The sequence below is a fragment of the Panthera onca genome, chromosome D2 (assembly GCF_046562875.1).
Source record: "Panthera onca isolate mPanOnc1 chromosome D2, mPanOnc1 haplotype 2, whole genome shotgun sequence".
Classification (NCBI taxonomy): Eukaryota; Metazoa; Chordata; class Mammalia; order Carnivora; family Felidae; genus Panthera; species Panthera onca.
This window is the reverse complement of record NC_138349.1, coordinates 19,713,778-19,733,081: the sequence shown is the minus strand read 5'-3', so window position 1 is coordinate 19,733,081 and position 19,304 is coordinate 19,713,778. Positions and strand designations below refer to the sequence as shown.

The window sequence follows — 19,304 nt, the reverse complement described above, 5'->3', positions numbered from 1 at the left end:
TTTCTCTGCCACTGCTCACTGTTGATTTGGTTTGTTCTGTTCTTCCTTTGGTAAGGCTGGAAAAGAGGAGCAGGAGGGCATGAAAGAAAGCACCGCTTCAGTGGGCAGGCAGGAGAAAGAAACAGAATCCTCTGATGCCGAGGACACAAGGACAAAGGTAAAGTTTGCGTAGAGCCGCATGTGCATGACGGCAATTGGGCACCACGTCTCTGGAGTCCCCATCCTGCCCTGTGATGCCCCGCTTGCTGCACGGATGTGTCCAACACCCCACCTGTGATTCCACGAATGAAGCCAGAATGGTTTTGGGAGAATGGTTTTCCCTGGGATCTTTGCACAGTTTTTACTAAGGAGCTCTTTACCATATGCCTGGGCTCTGCCTCAGTCTCCAACGACTTGGCTGTGCTCGTAAGAGAAAACATGTGCCCAAAAAAGACTCGGGCTTCAGAGCCAGGCTCCCAAAATAGGTCCCTTGGGAGGGGCTGGGGGAAGAGGGGAGCTTTGGATGCACAGGCTGGGGCCCTGACTTCAGCATGCCCAGACCCTGGGACTAACAAAACATCTACTGTGCTCGCAAAGATTATTTGACTTAATTAAAGTAAAACATCCACTTACAGTGTTGGGGCTGCCTCAGCAAAAAGAAATGTGTTTGGAACGTGGCCAGCTTTGTGTCTTTCTGGTTGGGAGAGGTAGAGAGATGGGTATCACTGGCAAGGAAGTTGATCTCTGAAATCTGGCTGCTGGGGACGTGAAGAGAAGTTTCAGGAGGGGCTGAGTATGAGCCGTGGCTGTGTAGGTTGCACCCTTGCTGGGAAAGGGACCTTGGGGGGATTTAGTGTGGGGGTGGGCTGGGGGTACTTTGCTACTGTTACCTTCAGTGATGGCCTACATGCAAGAAAATAGCTCCAGCAAGTTGATTTATTTAGAGTCTGTAAGTTTGTCATTCACTCATTTAAAAACTGTTTATTGAGCACCTATTACATACCAGGGCTTGAAATTCTTTGGGCCGTTTTAAACATGGTAGAGGAAGCATTAAGGGCTTATTCCAAATGCTGTTTTGAGCCCCAACCTAGAGATGAATCAGTGATGTGGGACTTGAGTGGGTTACAGCTCCTCATTGCCCAGCAAATGTTCCCAGGCAGAAGTAAGAGTGCTCAGGATCTTTCTGGTTTTTAGGGGTCCTGTGGTCAAGGTTTGTGCCCTCTGGTTGAATACTATGACCTGCTTCTCAGTCACTCTCTGACCCTTATTCTGCATTTTTGTTCAGGAGCAAGACTGGGAGAGTGGAAGTGAGGCAGAAGGGGAGAGCTGGTACCCCACGAACATGGAGGAGCTGGTTACAGTGGACGAGGTTGGGGAGGAGGAAGATTTTATTATGGAACCAGACATCCCAGAACTGGAAGAAATTGTGCCCATTGACCAGAAGGACAAAATCTGCCCAGAAATATGTCCCTGTGTGACGTCCACCTTAGACCTGGACGTAACCAAGGATCTCACCAACGAGTGTGTGAAGCCCGTAGGTAACGGGGCTACGGAACTCAGCCTCAAGTCACCCAAAGATCTGCCTTCTGCTTCCACGAGCTGTCCCAGTGACATGGACGTGGAAATGCCTGGCCTAAATCTGGACGCTGAGCGGAAGCCAGCTGAACGTAAGACAGACCTCTCACTGGAGGGTTCAGATTGCTACGAGAAGCAGGCAAAGGGAGGGGAGAGCTCCGATGTTCATCCGGCCCCTCCACTCCAGCAAATGTCTTCCCCCAAGCCAGCAGAGGAGGGGGCCCGGCAGCCTAGCCCACCTCTCGATGACTGCAAGGCCGGGGGGCCCCCCGAAGATGGGGCCTGTGAAGGCGGTCCCCTGGAGGGGAAAGCCAGCCCCCGCACCGAAACTGACCTCCAAAGCCAGGCTCGCCAAGGAGTGTCCACCCAGGGTAACTACCTCCCTTTTCTCCTGTGCGCTTGGGTTGATGGGACCACTGCTCACCTAGGGAGGTGTGTGGGCATGTGCAGGCTGGAATGAACATGACTAAGGTTTCAGCCAGCATTAAAGTCGGTGCAGAAAGCCAGCTTCTAAAGGCCTGGTTAAATCCTTAGCGCTTTTAGGCAAATGGTGTAAAGGAAATCAGATAGGAGGCCACATGTTTTCTGAGAAGCAAACTCAGATAGGGCAGACTTCTCTGAATTTACGGGAGCCCAGGTGGACTCTGACAACTAAAACGTAGCAAAAGCTTTGAGTTATCAGGCCAAGGGGCTTCGGGTCCTCCGGTCAGCAAGCAGCCTGTCATGGCTGCACAGTGGTGGACCACCCAGGCTGTTATTTCTGTGAGGCCCGAGTGAGGGGGCGGGAAAAGCAGCCAGGGAGGCAAGAAAGCAGCCAGGAGCGGGCAGAGGTTAGGATCAAGGTGCTGCCAAGGGGTATGGCCGCTTCCCCCTGCTACCACCGCAGACCCCCTTTTTTCCACGGCCTGGTGGTGAAACAAGGCTTGTCCCAGACTGTCCTCCGCCTCCATTGCAGGTGATGTTGTATCTGTGCCCGGCGCTATGACATCATGAGAGACGGAGTTTAAAATAGGCTAAGCCCTGTCTTCTCTGCCAAGTGGAAACAAAGATCCATCAAGGGCCACGGCGGGAGGGAGGGGGGGCAGAGGAGGAGGAGGAGCCCTCAGTGTTCTCCACATGGAAATAACTAGAGCTCCATTTCGCAGAAAGCCTGTGGCACTTGGAAGGTTGAAGTAGGGGGGCTGAGAGTCAGGGACAGAAGCCGTTGAGTAAAGGCTTGAAAAGAGACATTTCCATCCAGCGCCCTGTGGCCCGAATGAGCCTGTCAGGGAGCTGGAGGCTCCGGCTTTCCTCCCTGTCAAGCTGACCTGAGCTGTTTTCCACCTGCGAGTCTCCATGGAAACTGCCACGCGCTGCCTTCTTGTTGCCAGAGAAACACTGAGGCCCGGGCTGTGTCTACAGAAGGCAGGAGCAAAGAAAGAGCAAAATGTTCACCTTGCCCTGATTGAACCCCTTTAGTTTGCCGGATAGGCCTCGACATGCACTGGTGTTAATGGCTTATTAGCTTACCCAGTGTTTGGAGTTCATATTTAATAACACTGCTGTACCAGCTTGGGGTGGAAACGGCACAGCCTCTTCTGTCAGCCTCTGTCCCTACAGACGTCAGCATAATTTTTGCCCTTCTGCCTGCAGGGATGGAGTGATTTGTGAGTTGGGGGGCAAGGTAGGGATCCTCCCAGCCCAAAGGGGCAACAGCCCATCCCCCACAGACCCAGTGCAAAGGTTTGCCAAGGGTTCGTAGGTGTGGCATTCTTTTTGGCAGCAGAGCAAACTCTTAATTACAGCATTTTGGACCTAATTAGCAGTCCTTGCCCTAGCTTCGTGTTATTAAGCCGTGCAAGGGACCATTCCTGATCACACAGTGCAAGAATAGAATTGCAGGGAATCTTTGAGGTCTGTTGTGCTTCATTAGTTCTCTGCCTTGGCTCATGTTTTGCAGAAAACTCCAGGTACATGGAAGTAAAATCTTTGGATGTGAGGTCACCGGAATACACGGAAGTGGAGCTGAAACAGCCCCTCTCTTTGCCTTCCTGGGAGCCCGAGGATGTGTTCAGTGAACTTAGCATTCCCCTAGGTAGGTGAAATACACAGTCCTTCCTGAGAATTCAGCTCCAGGAAATGATCGCTCCACGGACACACCTAGGAGCTCCAGAGGGTTTTTTGTCATTTTGTTGTTGTGTTTAATGTCTGACGTAATGACCGAGACACGCAAGGTGCGTATCTTTAAAGTTTCTTGCAATTTCATTCTCCCATGATAGACCAGATACCTCATGGTATCAGGCCTTGAGCAGCATTGCCCTGGGAGCCAGAGCAAGGACTTGATTTCCCTATTTGGGAATGCTTTGTTTCTGACCATACGGCTTTATTCAGGCAGGGATCAGAGGCCCCAGTGGCTGCCCAAAGTCAGCAGAAATGAACTTCTTCAGCTACTGGCTTCCCTATCCCAACCCTTCCCAAAACATTTGTTTGTTCTTTGAAGGACGAGCTTCTGTGAGGCAATGATGCTGAAGAGACTGCATTTGGGGCAGATACAATATAGTTGACGGAAGGAGCATTGAACAGAGAGAGACGTGGTCCCCTTTCCTTCCTATTCTACTTATTGGATGACTGCGTAATCTCAGACAGCCCATCCCCAGGATGTATTTTGATTTTTTTTCCCCAGTCACTACAAGTCCTTTATTAACAAGTCAATAAAAGAAAGAGAGAAAGATTGGGAGGTAAAACTACTTTTCTTGGAGGCCCTTGGAGTGGAAGGTACTGTCAGAACCCACCTGACAGTCAACCCAGCCACAGGCAGAATGGAGATTGGGGATCCAGGGGACCAGTTGGTAGGGGGCAATGAGAAGGGGGTGGCTCGGGCCTCGGGCAGGGAATGTGCAAATGCAGAGGCCTGACAGGGAATGATAGGTTGGGGTTCCTGAGCCTTAGTGTTTTCACCTATAATATGGGATTGACTTGGATCACTGGTGTTTTAATGGTGGAAGTGTTGGAGGGGGATGGGAAGGGAGGTTAATAATAAATCAGGGGCACCTGGGTGGCTCAGTCGGGTAAGCGTCCGACTTCAGCTCAGGTCATGATCTCATGGACCATGAATTCGAGCCCCGCGTCGGGCTCTGTGCTGACAGCTCAGAGCCTGGAGCCTGCTTCGGATTCTGTGTCTCCCTGTCTCTCTGTCCCTCCCCTGCTCATGCTCTGTCTCTCTCTGTCTCAAAAAAAAAAAATAAATAAATAAAATAAAAGAATAAATCAACTAGGACACATTTTCAAAGGGGAGAGTTAACTAAAGTCTCAGGGCAGAGTGAGGGCACCTGGGAGCTTCTGACACTATCGCTAACCCAGTGACTCCCACTCCACATCATCTTTGAGTCTTTGCTTTGACTTTGAGAGGATGGAAAGCAATGAGACAAAGGAGAAGTAGCAGCTGCTTGAGAGAGCGCTTAGGCAGGTGTCATTTGGGAAAGCGTCACAAGGAAGCACGAGAAGAATGGGTTATGTGATGACCAATGACCACATGTCTGCTTATTCAGGGAGAGGCTGGTCAGTACAGATGCTCACCCTTTCCATCAGGTTTCTCTTTTTGTTTGCATCTCCTTTTAAACATTTCTTACTGTTTTTGTCCTCCAAATGCTCCATTTTCATAGAGTACTCCTTGGTACTGAGCAGCGCTTACTAGATAACATGGCACCATGCAGAGCACTCTGGGGCAGTTGAGAAATGTAACACAAGTCTCCAAGAACTTGGAATCTGTATGACCCACACAAGCAAAAGTTAAGAATAAGTTCTGCTACCTTGTAATTCACGTCTCTTTTATTATTTTTCATTCCCAAAAGTGTGAAAGATTATTATGACAAATTTAAAAAATAAGAGCCATATAGGGGCACGTGGGTGGCTCAGTCGGTTAAGCGTCCGACTTCAGCTCAGGTCATGATCTCACAGTCCGTGAGCTCGAGCCCCGTGTCAGGCTCTGTGCTGTCAGCTCAGAGCCTGGAGCCTGCTTTGGATTCTGTGTCTCCTTCTCTCTCTGCCCTTCCCCCACTCGTGCTCTGTCTCTCTATCAAAAAATGAATAAATGTTAAAAAAAAATTTTTTAAATAAGGGCCATATAAAGTATATGTTAAATGTTGTGTCTCTTCCCTCCAGTTTTTTCCCCAGCTCCAGAGGTAGCCATGATCATACCCACGGGCTAGATCACACTATACACAGAATGTTCTACAGTTTGCTTTTTTTTTTTTTTAATTGTTAATGTTTATTTATTTTTGAGAGACGGAGTGTGAGCAGGGAAGGGGCAGAGAGGGAGACACAGAATCTGAAGCAGGCTCCAGGCTCCGAGCTGTCAGCACAGAGCCTGACATGGGGCTTGAACTCAAGAACTGGGAGATCATGACCTGAGCCAAAGTCAGACGTTTAACCAACTGAGCCATCCAGGCACCCCCACCCCCTTTAATTTAATTAAAAAAAAATTTTTTTTATGAGAGAGAGTGAGAGAGTGCAAGCAGGGGAAAGGGGCAAAGGGAGAAAGAATCTTATTAAGCAGGGCTCCACATTCAACACAGAGCCTAACACGGGGCTCGATCCCACGACCCCCGGGCCATGACCTGAGCAGAAATCAAGAGTCGGACATTCAACCGACTGAGCCACCCAAGCGCCCTTCCAATTTGCTTTTTTAACTTAACAGTGGGTCTTAGAGATCTCTTCACATCAGTACACAGAGAATGCATTCTTCTGAACCAGCACACATATTCCATCCTAAAAGATGTACACCAGAAATTACTTATCCATTTCTCTCCTGGTGAACACTTAGGATATTGTCAGTTTCTTTTCCCATTATTAAAGTGCTATAATAGTTAAGCTTTTATTTTTATGATTTACCATGCAGGCACCATTGCTAGTGCTTACCTCATGTAACTCTCTCAAAACACCCATGAGGTACGTAATATTTTCATCCTTATTTTATAGGCTAGGAATCTCAGATGCGGAATTACAAAGGTGATGATTAGCAGAGATTGGAGCCAGGATTCAAATCCCAGTAGTTTGACTCATGGGGCCCTGCCGCCTCTATGCTCTGCTGCCTTCCAGACATGCTCTTACATTTGTGTGCATGCCTGGGTTTCTGTAGGACAGCGTCCTAGACCATGGGATTGCGGGGCGGGGGGGTGGGGGGGTGGCATCAGATATATTTGCATTTCACATTTTCATAATTGCTGCTAAATTGCGCTCCATAAAGATTATACCAGTTTTCACTGCCGGAGTGAGGATTCTCATTCTCCGCTTCCTTACCAACATTGGATGTCATCAGTTTTTAATCTTTACCAACCTGTTAGGAAAATGGGATCTCATTCTGTTTTTAAAAACAGCTCTAATGAAATATAATTGACGTTAATGAAGTGCACATACGTAAGGTGTACAGTTGATCAGTTTTGACATATACGTACATCTGTGAGACCCTTACCACAATTAGAGAGCGAACGTATTCATCACTTCTTAAATTTGCTGGTGCTCCTTTGTAATTCCTCCCTCCCCACACCTCAGTCCCCAGGTAACTACTGATCTGCTTTCTGTCACTAAATATTAGTTTGCATTTTAGAATTTCATAGAAAGGGAATCATATGGGATACATTGTTTTTGCCTGACTTCTTTCACCCAGCATAATTATTTTGATTCATTGATAATTGTGGGGTGGATCAATGGTTGGCTTCTTTGTATTGTTGAGGAGTATTGCATTGTGGATACAGGTAAACCACATTTGTTGATTCATTCGTCTCTTGATGGGCATTTGGGTTGCTTCCAGTTTGGGCCTTTTACAGATTGTACTTTTGTCTTGAATGTAGTCTTCGGTTAGCTTTGAGACCCATTATCTTATCTCAGGGGGTTGGGGTATGGTACTATTTTCCGCATTTGACAGGAGAGGAAATGGAAGCCCAGATGCTTACCCAAGAACACACATCAGGTTCAGGTCAGAACTCGGGGCTTCTAATCTGAGACCACTCTGCCATTCTGGTTCCTCTGGCACAGGAAGCACAATGTAGGAAAGGCAATTTTTGTGCAGTGGTTAAGAGCACAAACTGTGGAAAATGACTCCCCAGGTTCAAATCCCAGCTGGCTAGGAGACAATGAGCAACCTCTTTGACTCTTTTCATTGATTTATTGACTTTCTTCATCAATAAATAAGGGTAGTAACATAGAAGCCTACTGTGTTCAGTTATTTTGAGGATGAAACGCATGAGTACTTGTAAGGTCTTAGTATCTTCCAGTAGGAGGTACTGAAGGGTTGTCTGTTGTTATTACTCGTTCATGAGGTAGTAATGGAGACCTACTGTTTCCTCTCACTCAGGCTGCATAACCCTCACCCTCCAGAATCGGTCACTACTGCAGAGACTTCTAGGGAGGCAGGGAACGACTTTCAGGCTTTGTCCCTACGGAGAGCAGGGAGGCGAAGGGGAAATGCCAGGATCCAGAGTAAAAGGGAGGTGAAGTGCCATTGCTCAGGGACTGGGGTGGGCATGGCTGGCGGGGAGAGGGCACTGCCCATGTGTTTCAGGCCAGCTTTGGGTGACCCTAGCCAGCCTGCGCCTGCCAGGGCCTGTGCTTACCAGTACCAAAGGGCATTGTCTGCAAAAACGCAAGGTCCCCCTGCACCCATCGCAGGCTTTGCTAGGATGACCGAGTTAGAATTGCCCGGGCCAGGAGCTATTATTAGAAAGCAAATGCAGCTTTAATCGTCGTTCCCTTAGTAGAGGCTGAAAAATGGGAGGACCACGTGGCTCCAGACTGGGTGGGGAGCTCACAGTTTTCTCGACGCGGTAGCGTCACTTGTGGCCCTCACATTCCAGAGGCATCCAAGACGGTGTTGGCATGTAGTGCCCGGGGCAACTCCCAGTTACTCAGGGGGGAGTCGCCAGGCATTCGGGGATCCTCCTCAGGCTTCTCCTCCCTCAGCGCGGTCTTCTCACCACCTGGTACCGCCTGCCCAGCCGCTGGGCACCAGGCAGGGGCAGGGAAGTGTTGCTGCCAACCTTTGGAGTCTGGGTTCTCCAGGCGGCCCTGGTGAAAGGTTAGAGGGCAAGAAGGCCTCTGTGGAGAAATGTGTCTGGAAACTCTCCGTTTTTGAGCACCAGGCAAAATGAGAGGTGCTACCCATAACACCCTTCGTGGGGGTATCATTTCTGTTTTACAGAGGAGGAAGCTAATCTCAGAGAGTTTAAATAATGTACCTGAGGTTACACAGTGTAAGTCAAGGAGCTAGATCTGTCTGACTCTAAATTCTATTTTCCCTCCATTATTCCGTGGCTTCCAAGCTTATTTTTGGTTTTTGGTTTTGCGTTTTGTGTTTCTGTGTTTTTTTGGCAGTGGGAGCCTTTGTTCAAATGCAGTCTCACCCAGAACCAGCCCCCCACACGGTAGCTGTGCTTCTTGTGTTGAAAGGGGCCACAGCTGCCAGCTTGGGCCCAGCTTTACACTCTGGTGGCTTCTGAGGCAGCGAAGCTCCTTCTGGGGGACCCAGGGCAGCGGTTAGAAGGTCTCTGGGGAAACTTGAAGGATGCTGGAGGCCTTACCCCTGGGGCCTGCAGTGAGACCCCAGGTTTCTGTGCTGGGACCACCCAGCTGGCCCAGCCAGCGTCTGGGGCAGGACAGAGGAAGGAGCGGCTCTGATCCCAGGCCTGTGCCTGCTCCGCGTGGTCTCCGGGTAGTGCTTCTTCCTTCCCAATTGCCTGTATCTTCCTGTTCTGCAGCAGCAAGGGGGGAGCCGTTCTGTGGGAACAGGGGATGAAGGCGGGCCTTGCTTCATTTATGCTCCTTCGCCACCAGCCTGTTTGTGGGGTGGAGGGGGGAGCTGGCCACCCACAGGCAGGGCAGGGGCCACTTTTCTGTCCCTTGCAGTGAGGGCGGGAGGAAGGTGAGGAAGGGAAGGACACAGCCTCCCTCTGGGCAGAGGGCCGAGGGAGGCCCCCTCCCTGCTGGCGACTGCTGGAGGCAGGGCAGCGCTCTGCGTGGCAGTTAGAGAAAACTGGCTGAGGAGGCTGCCAAAACCAGGCCCCAAACCACAGAGGAGCAATCAGTCAAGGCAGGCCTGGGGCAGGCCTCCCTGGGCTCCCCACTCCCTCCAGGCCCCCTGCTGCACACTGATAAGTGGCTCTTTTGACACGGAAAAAAAAAAATTGTAATTACAAGTCTAAGCTGCTGCTTTATGACAGGGTCTCCTGTGCGCATAGGTCTGTCTCCGCTCTGGGAGGCCGAGGCAGGAAAGCGAAGGAAGCCCGGACTTGTGGTCACACGCAGCGCCTCAGTGGGGACCTGGCCTGTCTCCCTCTGTGCAAGAAGAAGCGGCCGTTCCCCTGGTGGGCTCCTCCCAGCCCCTCTCTCCCTTCCCCGCCCCCCCATCCTCCCACGCCGCCCCCCCCCCCCCACTCCCTTGCGGGCAGCTCTCCGACCACTGCCGCCCCCAGCAGGGCAGCGGGCGCTAACCAGACGGGCGGCAGCAAAGCCCAGCCGAGTGCCAGGCACACACACCAGCGGCCCCGGTCTGGAAGCAGGATCCAGGCATTCGGAGCCACCAGCCCCGTTCCTTTAGTTCCATCACGGGTCCTGCTCTTTCACAGCCCTTATACCTGCTCTTCTGCTGGCATGTCACAATCAGGCACCTGAAGAAACTGAGGCCCCGGCCAATGGTGGCGTTCAGCTGACTCTCCCCGGGTTCCACAGGTTCTTGGAGTCTGGTCTGCGCCCTCTCAGACCTGGGCTCTTTCCACTCTGCTGACCGTGGCTTCAAGAGGAGAACCATGGGGTGCCTGGGCGGCTCAGTCAGCTGAGTGTCCGACTTCGGCTCAGGTCATGATCCCACGGTTCACGGGGTCCATCCCTCCATCAGGCTCTCTGCTGTCAGCCTAGAGCCTGCTTTGGATCCTCTGTCTCCCTCTCCCTCTGCCCTTCCCCTGCTCACGCTCTCTCTCTCCCTCCCTCAAAAATAAATAAACACTTTTTAAAAAGTAAAAAAATAAACTCAGCAATGGGGCCAGTAATTTAAAAAAAGAAAGAGAGGGAGGAGAACCGTGGCCCTCAGAACACCGTGGTGAAGGCTGGAGCTTCTGCCCTCTCTTTCAGGTGAATCCTCTGGGCTGGGACACTGCCACTTAACTTCCCTGGCTATTGGGCCACTCTTTTCTTTCCTTTAAATCAAAAGGCCTCCCAGAATCCTGTGACCTCTGTTTAGCAAATCCCAAATAAAATGCTGTTGGTTAATGGCTCAGATGTAAAGACTGGAGAAGGGTGGGAAAATGTTTATGATTTTACATAACTGTTACGTGGAAAAGGGAGGAGACAGAATTGCATTTAGGGCACGGTCAAAACGGCCCCCCCCACTCCCCTCCCCCACCAAAAGATAGTATGCAAGAAAATATTTTGATTGAAGGACTGAGTGATTTTTCCTCACTTCTGTGTGTTTTTACAATTTTCTTTAATGAATATAATTCTAAAACAAACAAAAATGAGAGCATTCTTTCAGAGTCCTGGCCACAGCAGCTACAGAGAGGGGTACAGCATGGAGAAATGACAGCCAACCAGTGAAATGCGAGAAACCTCCTTCCTCCTCTCCCTGCAAGCAGGCTGATGGTCGGAGGGCTTGGGTCTGCAGAGGCAGCCGCAGAGCGTAGAGTTGCTGAGCGTTCCAGCACGCTTGAGGGAGTTCATCCCTTCCTTCAACCACCTGTGAACGGAGTCGACACTGTTTTCCTCATGCCTGCTCGGCAGATGGGGAAACTGGGCTTGGAGAAGCTGGCCAGCCAGCCAGAGTCCACGGCAAGCGAGGGACGGAGCTCACTGCTTCCGTTTCCACTGACGGCTGGCAAGGCCACAGGGGTCTCACGTCGCCTTCCTAACCCCTGCCTGTCCATCATCCCCTGTCCTTCTGCAGGGGTGGAGTTCGTGGTGCCCAGGACTGGGTTTTACTGCAAGCTGTGTGGGCTGTTCTACACCAGCGAGGAGATGGCGAAGATAAGCCACTGTCGCAGTGCTGTTCACTACAGGAACTTACAGGTAACCAGCGCCTTCCTTGCCGAGCAACCGGGGACTCCCTGGTCTCTGTGTCTGGGAGTTTCCATTTCCTTCCACCACATGGAGAACTGCTCTTTCCTCAGGCTTGACTCCGCCAGGCTGCTGCACATGGTGGCTGCCTCCCCTGAGCTCTCGGGGCATCTGTCTCTCCTGGAGTACTCACAAGACATTCTGTTCGGGCCTGGATTTGGGGGTATCTGCCTCTCTCTCTCTGGCCTGAGTAATTCAAGCTAGCCATCACCTGGCCCATGGGTGAGGCTGAGTCCTGTTCACAAGACTTGGATGTTCCAGAGGCAGAGATTTCTCTAGGTTTCTGTTCCCCCATGCAGTATCCCTGTTTGCTAGAATAAAAATCACTGTTTTGTCCTATTTAAATCTATCCTGCAGCTCTTAATTGCAGGCATACTAGGTACAGACGCTGCTCTAGGCACTGGAGATAAAACAGCGACGACGACAACAAATCAGACAAAAATCCCTGCCCTCCTGGAGCTTCCATTCTAGTGTAGGAGATAAGCGCTAACTAAAATAAGAGTTAAAGTATAGTAACAGGGGACATATTAAAAATACTCTACATACCAGATTTCATCCAATGTAAGGTGCTGTCGGTTATAAGACACGCTCCCATTTCTCGGAGACCAACAAGAAAAAAAAAATGTTGCAATGGTGAGACTCCATCAGTTGTAAAATACATCTCAATTTCAGAGATGTGAATGTGTGGGGAAAAAAACCCTCATCTTAAAATCAGAGAATTACAGGAATATGTTCTATAACTAATACCCCTAACATGTAGTGTGTTGGAACAGCTGGGGTTTAGTAACTTAATAGAAAGCATGGTATATCAGATGCCCGGGAGAAATAGTTCATGGCACCTCATGTTTTTACTACAAGGAGTCAGACTGGTGTTTTGACACAGGAGGCCTCAACTAGGACAGACCCTCATGGTGGCAGCATGCCCTAATTCCTGAGCAGGCATTACTGTCACAATTAAATCGTTGGAGGAGCTGATCTAGCATTTCTTAGCCAGAGATATGAAATAGAATCACCTGGACAGTGTTTTGAAAGTATATATGTACTAGGTTAGATACTTCGTAGAATTTGGGGCAGGGGTCCAGGAATACATAATTTCAGAAAGTTCTCCGTATGAGTCTAATGTGCATTCCTAGTTAAGAAATGCAGATACAGGCCAACTCTTGTTTTATGGCTAAGGGAAACTGAGACCCGGAGAAGCTATGTGATTTATCCAAAGCCATGCAGATGGTGAGTTACTAGGCTTGGGAACAGATTGCCTGATTCTTTTTTTTTTTTTTTTTTTTAATTTTTTTTAACGTTTATTCATTTTTGGGAGACAGAGACAGAGCATGAGTGGGGAAGGAGCAGAGAGAGGAAGACACAGAATCTGAAGCAGGCTCCAGGCTCCGAGCTGTCAGCATAGAACCCGATGCGGGGCTCAAACTCACGAACTGTGAGATCGTGACCTGAGCCGAAGTCGGACTCTCAACCGACTGAGCCACCCAGGCGCCCCCTTTTTTTTCTTTTTTAAGTTTATTTATTTATATTGAGAGAGAGCAGGTGAGAGGCAGAGAGAGAGGGAGGGAGAGAATCCCAAGCAGGCTCCATGTAATCAGCACAGGGCTCAATGTGGGGCTCGAACTCACAAACCTCAAGATCATGACCTGAACCCAAGTCAAGCATTTAACCGGCTGAGCCACCGAGGTGCCCCCAGGTTGCCTGATTGTTAATCACTTTCCTTTTTTTTACTCTATTAAGCTGATCTTGCAAACCGAGGCCCATAATAGCATAGCCTGTGTCACCATCTGTCATTGGCCGTGCCCAAACTCATGTCATTTAAACCTCTTGATTTCCCTCTGGGGAGCAGCTGCTCTGTGGACAAGGAAGCTATGGAGCCTGGGGCCCAAATCCTGCCCTCTCCTGGGGGAGCTCGGTGAAGGCCTGACCTGGCCAGACCAAGGATTCAGACTGGGCTCCACAGGGCCAGTTGAGGGCAGCCATCTACTCTGAAGACATCCTCCTCTTCCACTCCAACAAGATAAAATCTATAGAATGGCAGGGCTGATTGGGGTCTTGGAAATCATCTCGTCCTGATTTTCCCAAACTATGGTCCCCATACCAGCTAGCATCTTTTAAAAATGCAGCTTCCTGGACCCACCCTACTCCTGCTTATTCATTCTTTCCAGGGCTGGCCCTGAGAATACTCATTTAAAAAATCTTTCCAGCAAGTTCTGATACCTCGACTTGAGAACTTTTGATCTCATGTGGCATTCTCAGCTGGATTATGTAGCTCTCAAGGAGGCCACACAGCTCAAGGTCATTCAGGAAATTAGGATAAGTATAGGCTTGCCAGGGCCTCTGATTCTAAATCCTGTATTCTTTTCCAGGGCAGTGGACTATACTATGTTCCAACCCCCCAGGCCACCTTACCTCCCCATAGCAGGCCAGAGCCATTCCTGCGGTCCCCAGGCACGTCAGGACCAGACATGGGCTAATAAGCCTTTTAGGCCTGCCAACTGCGGATCAGGTTTCCCTGGTACACCTGTTGGGGAGCTGGGAGCCTCCACCGCGGGCTTCCCAGATAAAGTTTCTGTCAATGGCCTTGACAGAATGTCTCTTGTCCACACAGCCTTGCCCACCCCACACTACCCCGAGTTACACATGGGAAAAGTGAAGAATTGAGACCCGAGCAGCAGGTGCTGCTCACACCTGAGTCAGGCAACTTGTAAACTTAGCACCAGGAGGCCTTGAGGTGGGGGTGAAGGATTACTCTTTGAGGTAGGAGGCAGCCTCCATTCTCTCTGTGCATTCTCTCACAGCTACTGCTGTGCCCCCACTGCTGGTCACAGCCCTGAGATAACCCACCCCGAGTGGCCTGGAACAACAGGTGGGGTCAAGTGCTTGAGAGGAAAACTAGGGGCGCCTAGGTGGCTCAGTCGGTTGAGCGTCCAAGTCTTGATTTTGGCTTGGGTCATGATCCCAGGGTCATGGGATTGAGCCCCAAGTAGGACTCCGTGCCGAATGTGGAGCCTACTTGGGATTCTCTCTCTCTCTCCCCCCTCCAAAAAAAAAAGAGAGAGAGAGAGAGAGAGATAAGCTAGGTGCCTGCCTGGTTGCAGGTCCAGAGCTCACAAACAGTGCATCACCCACTTGCCTTCCTGAGATGAGGTGGAGGGCAAACCAGGCCTCCATCAGCAGCCTGGCCCACAGGGACCCTTGGTCTGTCTGCCGCCCTCGCCATCGGGCTCACCCACCTCTCAGAGCCGACCAGTCTGTTCTAGAGAGAGCAGGTGGTCTTACTCACATCCCCTCATCTGACCCTCAGAATCACCCTGAGAGGAGGGAAGGCACTGTTTCTCCCACTGACCAGGTTAGCAGAGCCGAGAGCAGATGAGGGACTTACCCGGAATCAGATGCCTGATGCAACTCATGATAAAGGGCAACATTACAGAGCGTTTATTCTGTGCCAGGCACTATGCTAAGTGCTTTACGGTACTTTCCCTGGACCTCGTAGCAACCTTACTTGGTAGATACTGTTACTACCCACACTTTACAGATGTCAGAGACCTTGGGTCACTTGCCTGCTGAGAGCTAGGATTTGAACCCAGGTCATCTGATGGCAGAGCCCACACACTTGACCACTGCGCTGGACCAAACCCTGCTGACTCCTCACCCAGTGCTCTTTGCACTGCCCCCTGCTGCCCTGGCAGTCAGAGGACCCAGCTGGGGCCCTAGGCCTTTCTACTTGTGTCTCCCTGCATGGAATCTAGAATCCCAAGCGTGGCCTGACGTTTGGCTGGGGGCCAGTGATAGTGAGTGTTTGGGGGGCCGTGTGTTTGGGGGGCCGTGTGAGCAGCAGAACAGGAATCCAGCAAAGAACCTCCAGGGCACTCAGCCTGCCCACCCACCCACCAGGAGACAGGTTGTTAGGAGAGGCTGCAGTGTGTCCTTCACAATCCTTGGACAATCCAAGGACATTGCTTCTCTCCTCCCCGAGGCCCATTGGTCTAGCGGGCTTCTTCTCTCTCCACCTGTCATACACACAGCCCCTGGGTGCTGAAGCTCTCCTGGAAAACAAGTAGTCTTTGTAATTCAATGAGGTGTGGGTTCTCTTATGTTTATTTATTTATTTTGAGAGAGAGAGAGAGAGCAAGTGAGTGTGAGCAGGGGTGACACAGAGAGCAAGAGAGAGAAAGAAAAAAATCTCAAGCAGGCCCCATGCTGTCAGTGCAGAGCCTGACATGGAGCTCAATCTCACGAACCGTGAGATCATGACCTGAGCTGAAATCAAGAGTCGGACGCTTAACCGACGGAGAGACCCAGGTGCCCCTAAATGAGTTTCTATAAGAAAAACAGAGCAGTGCTTGCACTGGATAAGGGCTTTGGAATTGTTTGTTGTTGTTAGGATCTGTGTTTGAGATGTCTTCTGCAAGAATCATGCATTACTTGTAAACTAACGCAAAGAGTTGGGGTGGGGGAGCTTAGCATGGGTCCGGTAGCCTCAGAAGGATCTGGGGAGGGTAGGGAGGGGGGTCCCACCCACTGGGAGACAAGACAGGAGAAGAGGCTAAGATACCTCCCTTTTCTCTCATTTCCTTTCTGGCCAGGTCACTGCTAACCCTCTCCCTTCCCTTCCCTGTCTTCGCGCTGCAGAAGTACTTGTCCCAGCTGGCCGAGGAGGGCCTCAAGGAGACCGAGGGGGCAGGCAGCCCAAGGCCCGAGGACAGCGGCATCGTGCCACACTTTGAGAGGAAGAAGCTCTAGGCCCCTGCAGCGACTTCAGTCGGGAGAGGACGGCCTTCTGAGACGGGGTCTTCCTGACATCCTGGACAGGAGCTAAAGCCTGGGAGGAAGGCAAACCAGGCCGCCTGAGCTTTTTCTCGGAGACTCATGAAATCGCCCCTCAAGTGTCTCCCTGGTGAGAGCTGTCACCTCGTGTGTCCAGTGGCCGAGCGCTACCCTCTCTCTCCCCGTTGATTCTTGTTTCCTTCAATTTGCTTCTCTTCTTTCCCCTCCTCCTCTCACCTTCTGTGCCAAGGGTCATTTATTTTTCATGAAACCCAACTTCTCAGGGATTTTCACAGTGTCCAAATTCTTGGTGGCCAGCCGGATCAACCAAGGAAGAGATCTCACAGAAACCCCTGGGTCAAGAACCACTTCAGGGAGCCTGGAGCATTTTCCCTGCCTGGCGTTCTGAGCAGGGGAGCCGAGTCGGGCCCTGCAGTCCCGGAGAGGGGGGCACCCTAGACCATCCGTTGGCAGAAGCTGGGAGTTTCTCCAGCGGGACCACTTTTGCGAAAAGCCCCCATTTTTAATAACTCTTTCATCCTCTCAACTATTCTAGAAGCCCATCAGATTCATGCCTTAAAATAAAGTTAATGAATTCCACAGAGGAGGAAAACCACTCTTCATTCTGGAACCTGTTAAGTTCCCCCCCTGCCCACCGCCCACCGCCCCACAAAGTTAGTTCCGTCCTCAGGATTTCAGGAGGTACCAGGGTTGGTTCTGTTCCAGACAATGAATTTGGTGTAGATTCACTTCAATAAAAAATTAAAACAGTAATGTCTTTTCCCTTCAGCTGAGACCGTAGTTGGTGTGGGCTTGGGTCAGATGCTGGCCTCCCAGCCATGGGTCACATTGCTTGAGAGACACGTAATAAGGAAATGGTATCTGTCTTTGACTCGCTCTTGGTGCCTGCACTCTGGGCCCCAGCAGCCTCTCAGTGGGATGGTTTCTAAAATGGTCTTTGCGGGTGGGGGGCGGTGGAGAAGCTAAGGAAAGAGCAAGGCTGCAGGACTGAAGAGCAGCATTTCGGGATTGCCAAGTATTTATAGGGGGGCAGGAGGTCAGGGGCATTTCAGAGGACCCCATGTGCAGACTTTGATGTGGAGTGTTATGAAGAACAGAACTTTTCTTCCTGCATGGTTTTCTGATTCTAGAGGTCAGTGCCTTCAGGCCTGAGACTAGAGGGTCTGATATTCCATCGGGAGCCTTTGGGACAGAGGTGTTAGGCTTGGCCACAGCTGTAGGGAAGACCTCAAGAAGGTAAGAGGGGAGCCTTGTGCTGTTTCCACAAGCTAATAAGCTACTTCCCTGGCTCAGCCCCTAGAAGATGGTTCCTATGTTTCTATTCCTGACCACAGAGAGAGAGAGACCAGGAAGGGATTGTTTGTTTTCTATTATTTTTTGCAATTGTTATAGTAGGTGAGATTTTTTTATGGTAGATACCTATACTGCACATTCTGTCCTCTGCACTAATGGTGAAAGAATAGAAAAATCATCTGAGTTTGACACTGACATTTTATCAGTAAGTCTGAGGCACGGAGAAGAAAGAAATATAGAATATAAAATGTATAAAATGATCCTGCATAAACCTTGGGGCACATGGTCACTGGTGAGAAGAGTTGCGGGGAACCTGTCAAAGAGAACAGTGAAGGCAAGTACCCGAGGCAGACCAGCCAGCCCCTGGGCATGAGCAGTGAGAGGCTGGAGGAAGCAGGAAGCCTGACCTTGGCATTAGGCCATCTGGGGGCCTCGGAAAGGTTGGTGTCTCCAAGAGAGTGGGCTTTGAAAATGGTGGCTCAGCTCTAGCTGCCTCCACAGGTTTTTACCTGGTGTTCTGGAGACCAGCCTCCTCCATTTCTGGGAAAATCTCTGGCCCTATTTGTCTTTCCTCCCACCTGGGGGATGTCTAGGGTCAGCTCCCCGGCCTCCTCGGGAACCTTGCTGGGAAAAGCCTACCACCTCCGTCAGAGGCTGGAACTGAGCGTTTTCAGAGAAGCTGGCAGTCTTTTCTCCCAGCAAAGTGGAAGCTGACCCCACGGGCTCATCCCCGCAGCACTGTTTCCATGGAAACCAGGATAGCTGTTCAAACAGCCTCATTCCCAAGTAGCGCAATGGCTCCCTTGCTGATAGACTGACCTTCTCCATATTGCAAATCTGGCAAGAGCCCCTGGGAGGGAGAGAGGAGAGGCTCTCTGCGTTCAATCAGAACCTTCAGTTTAAAAATCATCTAAGATTCTGTATTGGTGTGTATATATATATATATATATATATATATATATATATATATACATATATATTTATTTCTATTTATTTTTATACAATTCCATTGGCATGGTCCTTTACCCACTCTATAATTTGCACTCCTTGCTCCTACATGTGTCATACACAAGGCAGTATTAAAGAAAACCAGGAAAATACTGATCTATTTTTTAAAGCTTTTCTTCAGTGTTTGTCAAACATTTCAAAGTGTCTCCCCAAAAAGCTTGTTTGAGAGCAGCTGCTACCTTGAGCAACAGATTCATTTGTACCCTGGGTTAAGATAACAAAAGGCCGATGTACTTTTCATTGTAAACACCCAAAATAAAGTATATCCAGATGTTATTCCCAAAGAATTTGGTAGATTTGATGTCGGTGTGAGAACAGCCATTACTATCCGGGTTTCCCTTTCTTGGACAAGTGTGAGGCTGTGATCTGTTAGAATGTACTTGAACTGGACCAGAGTTTGTTTTTTGAGCTTATGAGAAAAAGAAAAAGAAAAACACTAGTTAAGCTTGAACTTGTAAAGTATTGGAATTTGTTGAGTGTCTTATAAATTGTCATCGCTTTTCCTGATCTGTATAATTGACCGCCATGTTTGTTTTTACAAAAAGAAAAAAAAAAAGATTTTTAATAAAGAGAATTTGAAAGCT

General features: G+C 50.0%; 1 protein-coding gene across 6 annotated transcripts in view; it reads left to right on the top strand.

Moving 5' to 3' along the window:
- The window catches only part of RBM20 (RNA binding motif protein 20), a 195,799-nt gene extending 176,495 nt beyond the window's left edge, over positions 1 to 19,304 (top strand). For all 6 annotated transcript variants that reach the window (XM_060641524.3, XM_060641521.3, XM_060641520.3 and 3 more), the window contains exons 10-14: positions 56 to 157; positions 1,265 to 1,925; positions 3,494 to 3,628; positions 11,462 to 11,583; positions 16,264 to 19,304. In XM_060641524.3, the coding sequence (XP_060497507.3) occupies positions 56 to 157; positions 1,265 to 1,925; positions 3,494 to 3,628; positions 11,462 to 11,583; positions 16,264 to 16,374 (1,131 nt within the window). In that variant the 3' untranslated portion in view covers positions 16,375 to 19,304. The remainder of the gene's footprint in view (positions 1 to 55; positions 158 to 1,264; positions 1,926 to 3,493; positions 3,629 to 11,461; positions 11,584 to 16,263) is intronic.